This window comes from Vulpes vulpes, chromosome 1 (genome assembly GCF_048418805.1).
Source record: "Vulpes vulpes isolate BD-2025 chromosome 1, VulVul3, whole genome shotgun sequence".
NCBI classification, from domain to species: domain Eukaryota; kingdom Metazoa; phylum Chordata; class Mammalia; order Carnivora; family Canidae; genus Vulpes; species Vulpes vulpes.
Window position 1 is genome coordinate 39207679 of NC_132780.1, and position 17141 is coordinate 39224819.

At 40.1% G+C, this 17141-nt stretch overlaps 1 protein-coding gene across 3 annotated transcripts in view; it reads left to right on the forward strand.

The window, feature by feature from the left end:
* PCSK5 (proprotein convertase subtilisin/kexin type 5) overlaps nucleotides 1-17141 on the forward strand; it is a 449210-nt gene that overhangs the window by 127940 nt on the left and 304129 nt on the right. For all 3 annotated transcript variants that reach the window (XM_026001533.2, XM_072762655.1, XM_026001535.2), the window contains exons 4-5: nucleotides 3963-4106; nucleotides 7965-8041. In XM_026001533.2, coding sequence (XP_025857318.2) covers nucleotides 3963-4106; nucleotides 7965-8041 — 221 coding nt within the window. The remainder of the gene's footprint in view (nucleotides 1-3962; nucleotides 4107-7964; nucleotides 8042-17141) is intronic.

The window sequence follows — 17141 nt, forward strand, 5'->3', positions numbered from 1 at the left end:
GTGTATACTCAGAGATGCAGTCTTAGGAGCCACTGTATCGATGACAGTGAACAGTAGATATTTTCAATGTTCCTGGGCTGTTGGCAGCATATAAATTGGCAGTCCATTGAAGACCCTCAGAACTTGGAGAAGTTTAAAAAGAATGACATTGAGAGTTGCCTTGCCTCCTGTCCCCCAAGAAAAGGATGATGAGAACATAACAAAGGTGTTTATTTTTAGTATAAACTGTTCTTTCATTAAGCAAACACTGTGATGTGTTTAAAACACAAGAAAAAGACACACACCCAGAGTGGTTTATAAGCAGAATAGATCATAACCCAGATATGGAAAAGGCCATTTGTAGAGCCCAGAGAGCAAACTCTTTCAAGTTACGTTCCTAAAAAAGAATAAAAGTTTTTATGGTTAGGGAGACTATCCATAAAAGGGATACTTATGGGACATTTAGGTGGCAATCATTGTTTCTACAGATGTATTCCATTTTGTGTTATTCCTAAATATTTAGTCACCTGTGCATAGATCATCATTGAAAATACAGTATGTTTTTCTGAACTGGAGGTGCGTATATTTACTACAAATATTTATGTTGCATATACTGTGCACATATGTGGTTTCCATCAGCTTCAGATATGCTACAAGGGTCTGACTGGCCTCTTTTGTAAATACCGGTCTATTGAGTACATATCTGGTAACACAATTCTGGAAACTAGTCTTGAGTTCCAGCTCTGGCAGATATCTTTTCAACACTGATTGACTATGTCTGAGGAAATCAGGGCTAATCTATATTCCTTTTGCCTTTGACTGATGCTGTAACATAGATTCTTGAGTAAATTGAACCCAGTTTAAAGACCATCTCAACAAGGCAGTTAAAGAAGTGATTAACTCCTTCTTATCTTTGGTCATTGTTGACTGCCATCAGTATATTTCCATAGTCCTTGCTCTCTGGACACCTTGGGTGTATGAAACAACCACACCAGAAACCTCTTTGGCAGCCTGGACTACTTGAAATATATGCTAAAAAATCTAAGGCTCACATTTCAGAATTTAGGGTTCTGGTTTAAGGGTCCTCTGACTTTATTGTTCATTTGCAGGAACACCCCAGGCCCTGATTTTTTTTTTCCTTTGACATGTTGGCTACTTGCTATATTCGATTATCCAAATGAAAGTATCAATTGGATATTTCCTCTGCTTTCCCTTCCATCTTGGCAGATGAAAAGAAAAAAAGGAGGAACAAAAATATTTAATCTGTTAGAGTCGGATTCAACAGAAGCAGAGGTGGAAGAAAGAAACCTAATTGCTTCACTTTTAACACACATGTTTTCCATAGACGGCTGGTTTTCTTCAATTTTCGTAATTACAATTTCAGGCAGCATCCCTCCACTCCAGGATGGTTATCCCATTTGTGGGTTACCCATTTCCTGTGCATTTCCTTCCTCCAGCCCACCTCTTGGCCACATTAACATTACTTCATGTCACAAACGATACCACAGGTGGCCAGAACAGGTTCTGAAAAAGGGGAAATGACATGGAAACCTGTCAAGGTTGCTTTGTGTTACATTGCAGTGTTTGGTGAGGAGAGGCCCACACTCTTGGCCAGAAAGAGACTTCTGGGAGACATAGGCATTTCGGAAATCTACACTGTTTCTTTCATGATCATCTCCATTAGCCAACTGAGCATTAGCTGGCTAGGTATCTCTGATGAGGTCGGAGCAGTGCCCGTCATAGCAGTTGTGAACTTGGAAATGAGGTTGAGGCTGTGCCCTCACTTCTGGCATGTGATCAGTCAGCCCAGTATTCACTGCATTGCTCAGTTAGACTTGGTTTAATGCATGGTCAGAGAGGGGCTTACCATCAATAAGACAAAATTCACACACAAGACTCAACAGTCAACAGCAGTTCAGCAGAATTTAGCAAGTAGGAGTGGGATTGTATAGGACAGAACATGTGTGTGTGTATATCAGTCTTCATCTTTGAGTTCAAGGATGGGGAAGAGATAGATGCATTGGCCAAAGGCCATAAGAAGTCTTTGTGGGAAAAAGTGTAGGTGCTAAGCTGTGCCTGGAAAATGGGGGGACATGGGAAGAATGGAATTTGGGTTAGTGTCTTAGTAGTGTGTGTGTGTGTGTGTGTGTGTGTGTGTACGGGGCCTTAAATGCCAGAAAGAAGGTGAGAAAAAGATACGGATGTTCGGAAAATATATAAGCCCCCATCCTCTTTAAAATTGCTATTCCTTGTGGTGAAAAATGGATATACCCTTTGTTAGAATGAATCCTCGAAACTACTCAAGTGTGTTTATGACATACAACAAAAGGTAGTCTCATTTGGAGAATAAATTTACAGATTCATGTCAGAGGCTGTTAGAGGTATCTGTGTCTAGTTAGCTTCGGATTTTGATGGATGAAGTTTGGCATGAGCCTCAATTTATTTCGGTTGTAGTCAGAAGAAAAGCCCTGGATGGTCTGACCTCTCTTCCCCTTCTAGTTGATTGTCGTCCAGACCATTCTTTCCCTCATTCTCTGAGCTTCAGCCATGTGCTGCCTTCTTTCTCTCTCTTCAGCGTGCTGAGCCGTTCCCCGCCTTACATTACCCTGGCATTTACTGTGTCCTCTACTGAGACTCTTAGCTCTAGGCTCTTGGGCAGAGTAGCTCTTTCTCATCATTCATCCATCAGCTCTGATTTCACTCCTTGCGACCAAAGACTCCACCTCCCCTCCCACCTAGAGTGGTATGCTCTGGTCCCTTGGCATTAGCCATCATCTCACCCTCTTTAATTTCTTTTAAGCCAAAGGAGGGCTCTGAACGGTATTGTTTATTTGTTTATTATCTGCGTCTCCCCTTTGGAGGGGTCATTAGGACAGGAACCTTCCTGCTTACAACCACACTGCAGCATGTAGTAGGTGCTCAATAAAGTATAGGTTAGATGAGTCAATGGCGGTGGGGTCTCCATTATGCTCGGAGCCTACAAAGCTCACATTCTCCTACCCCCCTAAATCGCTGAACTGTTACAAAACAGGAAGAAAACGGTAAGATCCAGGGTGGCCCATGTTACTGTGGCATTATGTTATAGCAGGTCTTTTTCCCTTTGTGCCTCTACGATGTCTTAAGAACCTGGGAAGCAACACCACTCGGAGGGCTACTTTGAAGACATGGACGTGCGGGGGGCATGGTGTGGGGTGGCTGAAAGCTGGTATATCATGAAGAGCTGCTGCTTTCATGCAGTTCTTGCTGTGTTTATATGTTGTAGCCCTACGGAATGAAATGACTATACATAGCGAGCTACGATTCAGTGTTTCTCCAGCCTGCCCTCTGAATCCCTCACACACATTTCCTGTCTGGACTCGGTTCCATTCCTCCTTTCTCTTCTCCAAGTACCGCTGACCGAGTCGGCTTGCCCCCTACCTATCATGGTATGACAGCTGTGGTCAATTCATCAAAAGAAGTTTGACGGCACTGTTACTTTTTTTTTCCTCCTTCGTGGGTTTCCCACAGTAGCACACCTCTGGCTGACACTGTCCAAAAGCTGCCTGAGTTCTCATTTTTGGCCAGCTTGGCTTCCAGATGCCTGGTTAGGAAATTATAAAGTATGCGTTCTTCAGTTGCCTGGATGGGGTTTATAAATGAAATGTTACGATGCCTTTTTATGTGTCATTGATGCATGCTAACAATAAAATGACACATCCGTTATTGTGCTACTGGGATGTACTTTATTTTACTCTATTTTCCCCCCAAAGGATCTATGGTGTTAGGCAAGCGCAGAGCTAGCAGGAGATTTCTGTTCTGCTTGCCTTCCCCACGTCTCTCCTTCCCACCCTCTCCTGTTACTATGCTAGAGACCCGGGCTTCTGCTCTGCAGGCAACCACCACATTCCAATTACCTTAATCCATGATCTCGACAACTAGGCGATTCTCCCGTCCTCTGATTATTAGTCATCTGCACCGTCTGATTCTCCCTCTTCCTTCCTTAGCACTGCAGCGACAACACGCATCCCTGCCAATCAGACATGAACATTGAAGGAGCCTGGAAGAGAGGCTACACGGGAAAGAACATCGTGGTGACCATCCTGGACGACGGCATCGAGAGAACCCACCCAGATCTGATGCAGAACTACGTGAGTGTGTGCTGTGCTCGGAGCACCTTCCCTCCTGGGAAATAAGGGAATGCCTGTCAGGATTGTCAGAACGTGGGGACCCTGCTGAGAAGTGCAGCTAACGGATACAGTAGGCTCTGAGTATTGCTTCCACCTTATAAAAAAGATGCACCGTCTGAGTACAGGAAACATGAGATGCTGCTTTCAACTTCCAAGTGCCTTTCTTTGTTCTGATGACAATAAGCAGGTGATAAGGCAGCAGAAACCCTACTATGAGCACCATCTACTCCTGATGATGACCGCCCGGCTCTGCGGTTCATCCACAGACCCACGCAACACGCTCCGTTTCTTTTATGGAGAAACGCGCACTTAGAACTTTTCTCAAGTTCTTCTACTGGTCTTTTTCTCTTTTTTACTCTCCTCTTTCAAAGGATAATGATCAGCCTCCTACTAGTCCTAGGAAGCAGTCAGTTCCCTTTCTTAAGAAGGAACTGTGATTCCAGGACTCCAAGGGTGGGATGAGCCCAAGACCACAGAGCAAGTGCTGATACTCAGTACTTTCATTGAAAATCCTGGTTACCAGTCCGGTGCCCACTGCACTTTGGGGTCAGTTTCTGCCCCTTGGGCCTCTGGGTCCCCTCTACTACTGTGGTAGCCACTGCCTAGAAATGTGTCCATGATTTCTCTGAGCTCTCCTCTCCAATCTCATTCCTTCCATTGGCTTCTCCTTTCGAAGTGTGGTTGAGAGAGCCATAATTATCTCTCCATATGCCATTCTCTGTCAGCTCCAAATTTGTGTTTCCTGACACCTTGGTTCTCTCTCTAAAATATTTCTTCTTTTATCAAGAGCCTGCAATGACCCCCTGTTATCTACAAATGCAGTGCTGATTCCCATCGGGGCTCAGCAGAAAATTCCCTGGATCCCACTCACACCCATGTGTTCTAATATCCCCTGGGACCTTTTTTCTGGTGACAACTGTTTCCACCCAGCAACACTGATATCACTGCATGCCACTTAAACTACCATCGTTTTTACCTCCACCCCCCTCTCTTCCTTCCTGATTGCTTTCATTCCAAACTTTTGGCTGTCTTGAATGTTCCTAAATTATATTTCATGTTGGTATTGAAAAAAAAGTTGCTCTTAAAATTGGTGATTTTCTATCCGCTTACAAGTTTCCTGCCCTATCCCTAAAAATGCAAGCAGCTCGAAATCACAGTGAAGTCTTCTTTGCTTCCCTTTGCAGGACTCTTATTGACTCGAAAGGAGGAAAATCATGGGTTGGGGTAGGAAGCTTTGCCCTGTGTTTTTGGGAGGCGTCCCACAGAGAATCCTGAGTTCTATAAGTGGGAAGACCACATTGCTTCAGATTTTTGTCTTCTGTATTCCAGTTTATGGTTGTTAAAGGAGTGACCTCAGCAAGCCCACCCCATTACCCTGTGCCCCAAGCTGGCAGAGAACTGTGAGGCACAAAGGACTTGCCATCCTGACGTGCCTGCTGCCTCAGTGGACATAGAGAGGCCCTGGGGAATGTTGTCCTGGACTCACTCAGAAGGGACCTGACTTTTTACTTAAGGCCAGGTTTCAGAGACAGGGATATGATGCCTTCTTGAAATCTGATCTCTCTCTCTCTCTCTCTCTCTCTCTCTCTCTTTCTCTGTGTCTCTATCTCCTCTGGCATGGGAAGGCTTGGTTTCTGGGTGGTTTCTCAACACCACGGGTGTCACCGTGTGTTTGCCTCTGTGTCTCCTCTGCTCTTCCTCACCTGCTATTCCAGCGTCTCATGAAACCGTTTAGACAGAGATCACCACATTCTCTCCAATGTTCCCTTCTCATTTGCTCCGTCTTACTTATTTCATGACACTGACTCTCAAGTTAATTCTCCTGAAGAGACTCCATTTTATCTTTGCAAATAAAATACCTCCAAGCCACTTCCTTGGCACCTCAGGAACTCCCCCAGGCTCACAGTCACCCACATTTCTGACCCACAACAATCTTCCTGCACACGAACCCCCAGTGTCCCCTCACACTTGAATGTTTTCCTCACTGTCTTCTCATTGCCCATTTTGTTTCAAACATTCAGCCCCAGAAACTTCACAAATTAATTTTCTACAATGACATATTGAAACAATTTCCGCTAAATTAGATGATTTTTCCCCAAGGTTAAAAAGGGAGAGAGAAGTAACTGCAAATTCATTCCGTTCTCATTTGAACAAAACATTTGAGTGGCTGCTCTTCCCCTGCCTCCAAGCACACTCAGACATTCACAGCATAGAATTTGAGAGCTAAAAAAGAAATTTCCATTCCGTCTCCTCTTTGATAGGGTAGAAACTAGGGTCTGAAGGCTGCAATGAGGGAGCCCAGGTTTTATAAGGAACAGAACTGTGGGGACCTCTCTCCCAGCAGAGGAGTCTTTCCAGTCATACACAGTGTGGTGTTCCTGGGGTGTTCCTGCCTACCACTACCTAGGAACATATTTGATGAAAGGCAGACAGCTTTAACCTAATTGTGATTGCATTCTTTGCCTCTTTTATTGTTTTCCCCCCCTTAAAAGAGAGGTGGTTCTCCAGAACCTATCTGTGTGATTAGCAGTACTGGTGCTTTGCAGTTGTCCTGATGTTGGAGCTGGTGACATGTAGAGATAAAGCACATTGGGTGGGGTTGGGGATGGGGCATGAGGGATGGGGAAGCAGATGGCCTGGGTTCCAATCATGGTTTTAGGGGCTGGTTTATTTCATGGCTTTGACCAAGGTACTTAGCCTGTGTTAGGCTTCTGTTTCCTTCCAAGTAAAACTAGTCACTCATACTAGATACACACCATTCATGCTCTAGTGACCAGTATAGGGAAAGGGGAGCTGCAGGGCCACCTTAATACAGGAAGCAGGAGTTTACCTACCACCTTCATATGTCCCATGTATTTTGTTTAATTTCTCCAAACATCAGACTCTGTATACTACGGATTATTTTCAGAAACAAGAGCCTTCGTGAGAGCTAGAAAACAAAGATTGCATTTATTTTCACTAAAACTGAAATCGGGAATTACCCTAAAGCGTCAGAAAATACAAAACATTCTAAATGAGTTCTGTCTACTGTGATATAAATTGCAGTGAGGAAGTAAGCCAGTAATTTCTTTTTGGAAATTTGGAACATCAAGAGACAGAAATGTAGAAATTTGGAAATTTTTTCACAATCACTTTTAAAAACAGATCTAGCTATGGCCTCAGAGATGCTTTTGCCTCATTTTGAAGCCTTGACAAATACAGTAAAACTTTGTTCATTATTTTGGTTGGGACAGAGGGTCATTGGGTATCAGTAAAAAGTCTGAATTACAGACTCTTTTATAGTAGATACACCATCTGAAACCAGACAGCTATTGCCTAAGTACCACCATACCTAATATGATAAATTTCTAACACTGATTTTTAATTGGCTTGTCAGTTATTTGTGAATTATCTTAAAAAAAAAATCTTTGACTTAAAGGAATTTACACACTCCAGAAATGAAGTAAGGACTAGAGAGAGAATCCCTGGAAAATAAATCACTTTGCTTCTAGAGAGTCCAAGATCACTGGGAAGGTGGTCATTGAGGACCTCTTCAAAGGAATTGGGTGAGGGTTCAGTTCTAGGTATGAGGGAAAAGGTGTTGGCAAGAATGGTCTGGGTTCTTACTTGGTCTGTGGAGAGTATTTCTTCACCTTAAGGAGAAAAATACAACAGTGATTATTACTGAACCAGGCATCCTGACACCACTGAACCATGAATGTATTATTTAATCTAATTACTCTCTTGCAGAAATGTGTTTAAGAATGCATGAGCCTTCAGGTTAATGGCTAATTACTAAATGCCTGTCTCCTCCTCTTGCTCTCTCCTCTGTGGCCATAGGATGCTCTAGCGAGTTGTGACGTTAATGGGAATGACCTGGACCCAATGCCTCGTTATGATGCAAGCAACGAGAACAAGTAAGGCCCAGTGAGGGTGGCTGGTGTGTGGCTGCCAAGGACTTGTGTTTTACTCTTGCTGAGGGAAGCATTTTCTTAGAACACCTTGGTAACAAAGGATCCATAAATTTGCTCCAAGATGAACAAGTATCTTTACGCTGAAAGGAATAAAAAGGGTTGGTCTACATGGTAATAAAAAGCAGTGGTCTACATGGTAAGAATGGTCTCAGAGAGAACCCTGGGGAATAATGATTCAGCATTTTCATATCTTGAGGACACAGCTGGGGAATATTGCCCCTCATCTGGGGGGCAATGGGAATATTGACACATTTTTGGGATGGAGGGCTAATGGGAAAGGCAAAACAAAGTGTACCCCCAAAGAGTTACTTTATTCTGTTAAATTCAACAGATTTCATTGACTCCTGTGCTTGAGGTCTGCCAGGGACTTTCTTACATGCTGCTGCTTTTTTTCTATTCTGTAATGATTGTGTTTTCTACTAATGTACATGAAATACCTGTAGGGTTCACCATGTACAGAACCCATTACCTTTCTTATCTTCATATTCAAGAGCCATAGAAACCCATTTAACCACTTTTCCACTCTAGTTAATACAGTAGTTTTCATGAGAGTGGATGAAAATGCACACCCATTTGATACCATGGAATATCTTAACATTCTTCACAAAGGAAATGGGAATGGCTTTTTGTTTTTGTTTTTTTTTTTCTGCTTAAAATGATCCAGATTCTTTAAAGGATTAGTAGATACTTCTAATATTAGTAGATACTTCTAATCTCTAGATCACATTAGCTTTTTCCCTTTTACTGCAAAGCTCTTCCAGGATAATGCTGTGATTTAAATACTATCGTTTCGATTTTTACTTACATGTTTTAGTTTGGAGTTTCAGAAGTAGCAAAGAGAGGTGCTTTGCCCATTTATTACGTGCTATTTTCAGCCTGTGTTTTTCTTTAGGGAAAAATTTCTTAGTATTATTTGATTAAGTCAGTAAGTTTAGATAAAGCCATCTGACCTAGATAATTGTGACTGCACATGGGTTTTTCTTTTTTTTTCCCCCTCCTTTCACCATCTACAAAGAAGCCTCAAAAAAGTACTGTGGAAAGCATGGTGTTTGCTAATAATTCAGTTAATATTACAGATTGGATTCAATGGTGAAAGCATTAATATATAAATTGACTTAGATGGAATTTTTTAGAAACTTTTAAACAAAAAAAGAAAACTAGTTAGTTTCTTTTAGTCCTGGCCATTGCTGTCCAGATTATACTGTTTAAAGTTATAGTGAATTTCACACCAAGGGTTATAACGCGAAACAGTGCAAGCTCATTTATTTCACATAATTTAAAAACTAGCCTGAAACATTGATGAAGAATCTTGAAGCTTCAATATCAAAAAGTCACCACCAGTAAATGTCAACATATAGTCCATTTTGCTCTAATGTGACAGCCACCTTCCTGAAAACACTTGCGCTCTTCAAAATCTCAAGCCGCCAAGTGATAAAACAGTGAGATTTGAGATCAGCACTCAAAAGCTTCGTCGCAAAATAGTAGGGACCTATTCAAAAACAATGGCTCAGTTCTGTCCATGTGAAGTGGTGATGAAATGTGTACAATTACAATAAATGCACCACTTTATCTTGAAAAACACCTAAGTTTGCTTGTGGAAGTGTGTGCACATTACATCGGCTCCTGCTCACAGGCCTGCCACTCTGTGTGCGAGAGAAAAAGGGGGGAAATAAAATATAAAGATGAAAATTTAGAAAAGGAACAAAGACTAGGGAGGAAAATGAATCAGTTGAGAGGAGAGGGAAAAATGAAAGTGGAGGACAATCTGTGCCGCCCCCGCAAGCCCCAGAATGGCCTAAAGAAGCGAGGCAACTGAACAGTGACTGAAGTGGAAGGTGAATCAGTCGAAATCAGAGAGTAGCAACAGCAGGTGTGCACAGGTATGGCTAGGAGTGGACTGTGGTGCTCCCCGGGTATGCAACTGTGTGCATGTTGTATATTCCCATGGAGCAGGGTGTGTTTTCTACACTCAGAGTTTCTAGGACAAAATTGTGCATCACACATGTAAATTCCACATCGTGCTTACCTTGTTCTCTAACACATCAATGGTGTCAGAAGAAATTTGTGTTTTCGAGGTGAGCATATAGGAGATGCTATGTGTACGACGTTATATCCATCGGTTTGATGTATTCCATCAACATTTGTAGAAAGCAAAGAGGATCAGGAGAGCTGTAGGGAAGACCAGATCATGTTAACACCCAAAGTATTTTTTGTACAGGATGTCAAGGGACAAGAGAGGCTATAGGTGGAAACCAGAAATGTATTGTACCCTGTAGGCAGTACAGTCTGAATTCACATGTGAGTTTTTACATCGAGACTCTCGGGGGCGATGGTGACTGTTTCCCAGGCCTGTCTGATGTGTGACTACCATCACTAAGCACAGAGGCTGCGGATAACATAGACAGTATTGGCTTTGATGGCTTCTTCCAGGCTGCCTTTTAAAAACCATGTCCTTTGCAAGGATTCCTTTCAAACGTGCCTCTCCCCAAGACCTATCTCAAGAAGCATCGCCATGGGCCTGCTCACGCTGGCATGTTCTAGTGTGTCCTGTTTGAACCCATTCTAAGTACTGACCACGGTTCATTGAGTGCAGTGTGGGTTTGGTTATTGGAGCATGCACAGGCATTGTTCGAGATTTGTGCTTGTGTTTGTAGTCTTGACAGTGAAATATGGTGTTTCCAGAGGTACAACACCAGTATTCCCTACTTCTGCTTTATGGCATCAGATGTCCCTTTAACCCTTCTCAGGAGCGCTCCCTGATTTTTTACTTGCCAAACACAAGCATGTATTCAGGCATTTGAGGTTAAGATATCCTCTTTGCTCATTAGACCATAATTATAGATGTGATTGATGTATCTGTCTTTAAGCTAGATAACTCTGTTTGAATGGAAATGACTTGGCATCAGGAAATTAGCAGTGAGTTTGTAGTTCAGAAGAGTTGACAGTTAGCTTTCATTCTCCTTAATTAACTTTATCATCTTTGGGTCTGAGTACTCTGAGCTTTAGTCCTTTTTTTGTTTTGTCTTAATCTCTAAAATTATAATAATAATACTTCTAAAGGTTACCAGTAAAATGCCTAAAACCCCAAACATACAACTGAGTCTCTATTAGGTGCTGGATAATCATAATTATAGCTGTTGTTGTAATTATGTGTTCTGTTCCTCTAGCTGGTTCCTGATAAATAATTAATAATCATAATCATCTCAAAATATATGTGCATATGAACATTTCAAATTGAATGTACGAACGACTTGGAGGTCTTTATTTGTAAGATGAGAGGTTTCGGTAGGTTTTTTGCTGCTTTAGGTGGTGAAAGCTGAGACTCATTCAGTCTACAGAAAATCTGCTTTTCTTCAGTTCCTTTTACCTACCTCCTTCACCGGAGCATGAGTCTTTGAATTTGATGTAAGATAGTGGAGAGGAGGCATTTCTAATTATTGTCAGAATGGAGCAGTTCTGACAGAGGCTGTGCGAATACTTCCTCTTTGTGTGACCTGACCAGTAGGCTTCAAGAGTATATCTGGAATTATATCATGCTTAGCTACATCTGTTCACTCATTCCACAGGTATTCCCCAGGACCCTACTTTGTGAATGGCTCTGTGCTAAATGCTTGGGGGATACGAGGATGAAATAATTCAGGCTGAGAATTAATGGATTTAATTGGTAGATGACTTAAGAAGCTTTAATGCCTGATGGATTTTAGCACTACAAGAGAAATCACCCTTAAAACTCCACGCCAGTCATCTCTTCTAGGCTGACATGATTATGTTTCTAGTACTAAATCTTTAGGGTGATGGAAATCACCTCGAAAGTACAGAAGTTATAAAAATTCCTTTTTTTTTTTTGTCACTTTTTCACATCTCCCATAATAGGGGCTAAAGAAATAGCCTTAGTCGAGAAGACCATAAAAGCTGTCCTTCCATTCAGCTTTGCCTCCATTCATAGTAGTTTGTGGAATAAAGGAGACTGCATTGTTCTAGGCTTAAAATAGAAAATGCCTCCCTACATATGAAAGAGTCTCCTGGCATTTCTCACCACTACTCCTATTTCTGAAAAAATGAATTATTGATATCTGAGTTAAAATTTCCCTTCCTCAGGTTGCTTCTGGTTAAATGTTCCCTTCATTTAAAAGTCACAGCAACATAGTTAGTAGAGGTGAGAGTATACATTATATCTTGGATGGGGGATCTGTGGGTCCAGAATCTGATTCCTTTTCCAAATGAACCAATCCATAGGTTAAAGACTCATTTTTCAAAAGGAATTAATTTTGTCAGTTTTCTTTCTTATCTCTATTTTTTGAAAGATTTGATGGAAGCACTTTTTTTTTTTTTCTGGTTCTTTAGTCTCCTTGCACATGCCACTTTTGGTTTTAAGAATGTCGCCATGTTTTAGAAACCAAAGTACCTACGGCCTTCTCTTTCTCATTCCTGCAGATGAGGACTGTTTTCAGGAGATAGTGTTCAAAAGCAAAGCCAATGAATATAACCAGTGTTTTCTCACTTACAGAAAATACTGTAACTCAATTCTAAAGAAAAAAAAAGAAAACATACCTTTAGGTCTATAACGTTATCTTTAGATCTATAATAGGTAAAAGCCTTATTATATTTATTTAAATTTTTAAATTCAGGTATAATTAACATACAGTGTTATATTAGTTTCAGGTGTATGCTAGAACGATTCAACAATTCTATACATTTCTTAGCGGTCACCAATAGAAGTGTTCTCTTAATTCCCTTTATCTATTTCACCCATTCTTCCACTCACCTTCCCTTTGGCAACCACTAGTTCTCTATATTTAAGAGTCTGTTTTTTTTTTTCTTTTTGTCTCCTTTTTTCTTTGTTCTTTTGTTTCTTAAATTCCACATGAGTGAAATCATATGTATTTTTCTTCCTCTGACTTACTTCACTTAGCATAAGATACTCGAGGTCCATCTAAGTTTTTGCAAATAGTAAGATTCCATTCCTTTTTATGGCTGAATTATCTTCCTGTGTGTGTGTGTATCATGTCTTCTTCATCCATCTGTCAGTGGATACTTGAGCTGCTTCCATATCTTTTGTAAATAATTCTTCAATAAATACAGAGGTACACATATCTTTTCAAATTTGTTTTCATTTTCTTTATGTAAATACCCAGTAGTGCGATTATTGGATTACATGATAATACAATAGTAATTACATTACTATTTTTAATTTTTTGAGAAACCTCCATAATAGACTCTATGGTGGTTGCACCAGTTTGCATTCCCATTTTTAGTGCACAAGGGTTCCTGTTTCTCCACATCCTTGTCAACACTTGTTATTTCTTGTCTTTTTGATATTGCCATCCTGACAGGTATAAAGTGGTCTTTCATTGTAGCTTTAATTTGTATTTTACCAATAATTTGTGATGGTGAGCATCTTTTCATGTGTCTTTTGGACATATATATTTCTTTTCAAAGCAATCTACAGATTTAATGCAATCCCTATCAAAATACCAAATTTTTTTCATAGAACTAAAACAATCCTGAAATTTGTGGTGAACTACCAAAAAAAAAACCCCACCAAAAAACAAAAAAGAAAGAAAGAAAAGAAAAAAGAAAAGAAAAGAAAAGAAAAGAAAGAAAACAAGCCTCACATAGCCAAAGCAGTCTTGGAAAAGAAGAAAGCTGGAAGTATCACAATCCCAGATTTCAAGATACTCTACAAAGCCGTAGTAATCAAAACAGCATGTTATTGGCACAAAAATAGATACATAGGTCAGTGAAAGAGAATAGAGAGCCCAGAAATAAACCCTTGCTTTTATGATCCATTAGCCTATGACAGAGACAAGAATATACAGTGGGAAAAAGAGAGTCTCTTTGACAAATGGTGTTGGGAAAACTGGACAGCTACATGCAAAAGAATGAAACTGGACCACTTTTTTACACCATACAGAAAAATAAACTCAAAGTGGACCCACATGTGAGTCGTGAAACCAAAAAATTCCTAGACAAAAACATAGACAGAAATTTCTTTGATATCAGCCATAGTGACATTTTTCCAGGTAGGTCTCCTAAGGCAGGGGAAACAAAAGCAAAATTTAACTACTGGGTCTATCTCCAAATCAAAAGTTTTTGCACAGCAAAGGAAACTATCAGCAAAACAAAAAGGCAATCTATTTAATGGAAGAAGATATTTGCAGGTGATATATCTAATAAAGGGTAAATATCCAAAAAATATAAACAATGGATATACAGCTCTACACCAATAAATAAATTAATTAATAAACAAACAAACCCAACAATAAAACAAACAAATAAAAACAACTAATGAAGTTTTAAAAAAAGGCAGAGGACCTGAATAAATATCTTTCCATGGAAGCCTTATTTCTTTTTTTTAATAATAAATTCATTTTTATTGGTGTTCAATTTGCCAGCATACAGAATAACACCCAGTGCTCGTCCCATCAAGTGCCCCCCTCAGTGCCCGTCACCCATTCACCCCCACCCCCCACCCTCCTCCCCTTCTACCACCCCTAGTTCATTTCCCAGAGTTAAGAGTCTTCATGTTCTGTCTCCCTTTCTGTTATTTCCTACCCATTTCTTCTCCCTTCCCTTCTATTCCCTTTCACTATTATTTATATTCCCCAAATGAATGAGACCATATAATGTTTGTCCTTCTCCGATTGACTCATTTCACTCAGCATAATACCCTCCAGTACCCAGGATATAGCCAAGCAAGTTCAGATAAAATTATCCTATAGCTAAACAGGTCAACAAAACATCTACCAAAGAAAAGCAGAGCCAAGAATCAGTGACTGATATATTTTTCCAAATATTTCCAACATTTTTCCTTCAGTCTTTTTGCAAAATAACACTAGGATATACTACACAGTACTTACTCAATCAGTGGTTATCAAATGAATTTCTGTGACATTGACTACAATTGTACATGCTAGAGGCTTAATGCATCTGGAACACATAGTTGTGAAAGATATCTGACACTTTTCACATTTAGGCATACATCCTATGTCAGGGAAAGAACATACAACAAATATTTTAGAAAACCTGTTTCTTTCCTGTGGGGTCATGATTGCAATACATTGAGATAAATAACATTTTTGACCATCTTCTAGATTCTGGAAAGTGGCCCAGGTCTGGGGCCTCACACAAAGCTGGGATACAGCAGGAAAAGGCTTCTCTCTCTGCCCAGAAGCCAATGTGTGGGAAGGCCAATGGAAGGCTCAAGCAGGAGACCACTGGGATACTGAAGAGTAAAGAAGGAGTATTTATTCTCTGCCCCCTCCTTACTGGACCACTGGGGAGTAGTTGTGTACCTGAAGATCATACTTCCTGTCAGATGCCCTAAGGCTGACCTCCTGAGGGCTATCCTTTGTGGGCATCAGTAAACCACTTTTCCCCCAAGGTTCCTTAGATCTAGGGATTTTCCAGTGTTTGTGATTTAGAACACCATGCTCTTCCCTATTGATTTCCCCAAATCCTGCCCCCATATTTATTTAAGTCTCTTGAATAAATTTTTCTCATGTTACCCAGTATAAAAAAGTCCAGTGTTTCTGTTCCACCCTGAGTGACATTTTTAGCGTGGTATCTTTGGTAGACTAAAAGAAAACATGTTTAGACATTTCCAAGAAAGAAAATAACTAGATTCATAGGAGTTGTGTAAATGGCTGTTTATTTTTGAATGGGGACCAGTAAATACAAAAAATAGTTATCTAATCTAGAATTCCTTTATACCAGTCACTTGGAGTGGAAGTATTAGTTTCTATAAAACAATGCACTAATCATTCTAGAGATTAGAATCATGATAATGCAGTCTTCAGACCCCTTCTTCTTTGTTGATTTTGGTGTGTTCTCTTCCAGGATTTGGGGATATGGTCTCTTATGGCTCTCAGTAACAGTTTCAGTAAAGGGTCTGATTGATGCTATAGGTTAAAATGAGGTCTGGGTATAATTTATGCAAACCCAGTGCACTATTGACATGAATAATTGATTGTTGCTTCAATTTAAATTTCTTATTTAAAAAAACAAACTCACAAATTCCTGAGGCCTCTAAAGCAGATGAAAATTGCAGTAAGGGAAAGAGAAGTATCCTTTTTAAATAATGGATTAAGCACTTGAGCAGGGTTTCCAGACAGGTATATTTATTTTTCTTTCTATTTTTTTATTTTCCTCTTTTCCTCTAACCTCCACTTTGGATCTGTTTTCTCTTGTTTCTTTATACTCTGAAATACATAAAATTTGGAGCATGAAGATCTTGGAGAAGTCAGTGTGAGCAGTGCATTACATGTATTATTACAGAGCTGTAGAGAAGGTATCCAAGGACATTCAAGTGTGTTCAGTCAACAGACACTCATGTTAGATGCTGAAAAAGAAGGCAAACTCAGGAGAAAAGAGAACTAGGTTTTGTTTATCTCACTCCCTGTACAGATACTAGAAGAATAGGCTGAAAATATAATCAATCTGCAAACTGGCTAATTGTTCATTTTAATATTAACAAGCTAATATTTAAATATTGGTTGTCTTAATGCTCTGATCAAATGCCTTCTAAGTTAAGAGACTAAAGTTAGAATTTCTGTTTTTTACTAGCTGAACAGGATGTCATATATTTATGTTTTAGCAATTCAGTCAATTACAGTAGAAGCCTGTTCCAGTGGACTTAAGTATATGTGTTTATTATCAATGGTAGGTGTGCATTTCGATTACAATCCTCAGTAAAAGATGGAAGGGCAGAAAATAGGTCTTTTAGGTCAGAATATATTTGATTAGTTCTCATAAAATAGGTCACCAAAGAAGGGAAGGTGAAACAGTGGGAAAAAAATAAAGTCCTGCTTTTGGGTGCGATCTGTGTACCAGTCCCAGCCTTGTTCCTGGTATTTGTGGACTTTGACAAGCATCCTTATCAGAGCTTCCCTTGTCACGTCAGTATCTCAATGTCCCTGGCTGGCTTAACCAAAAAATCTGGAAGTCTGTGGGGTTGCTACTTGATTAGATTTGAATGTAGGGTAAGCAACTGTTAATAAAATTAGCACATCTGGTTGCTTTCTCATTACTGCTCACAGCAACC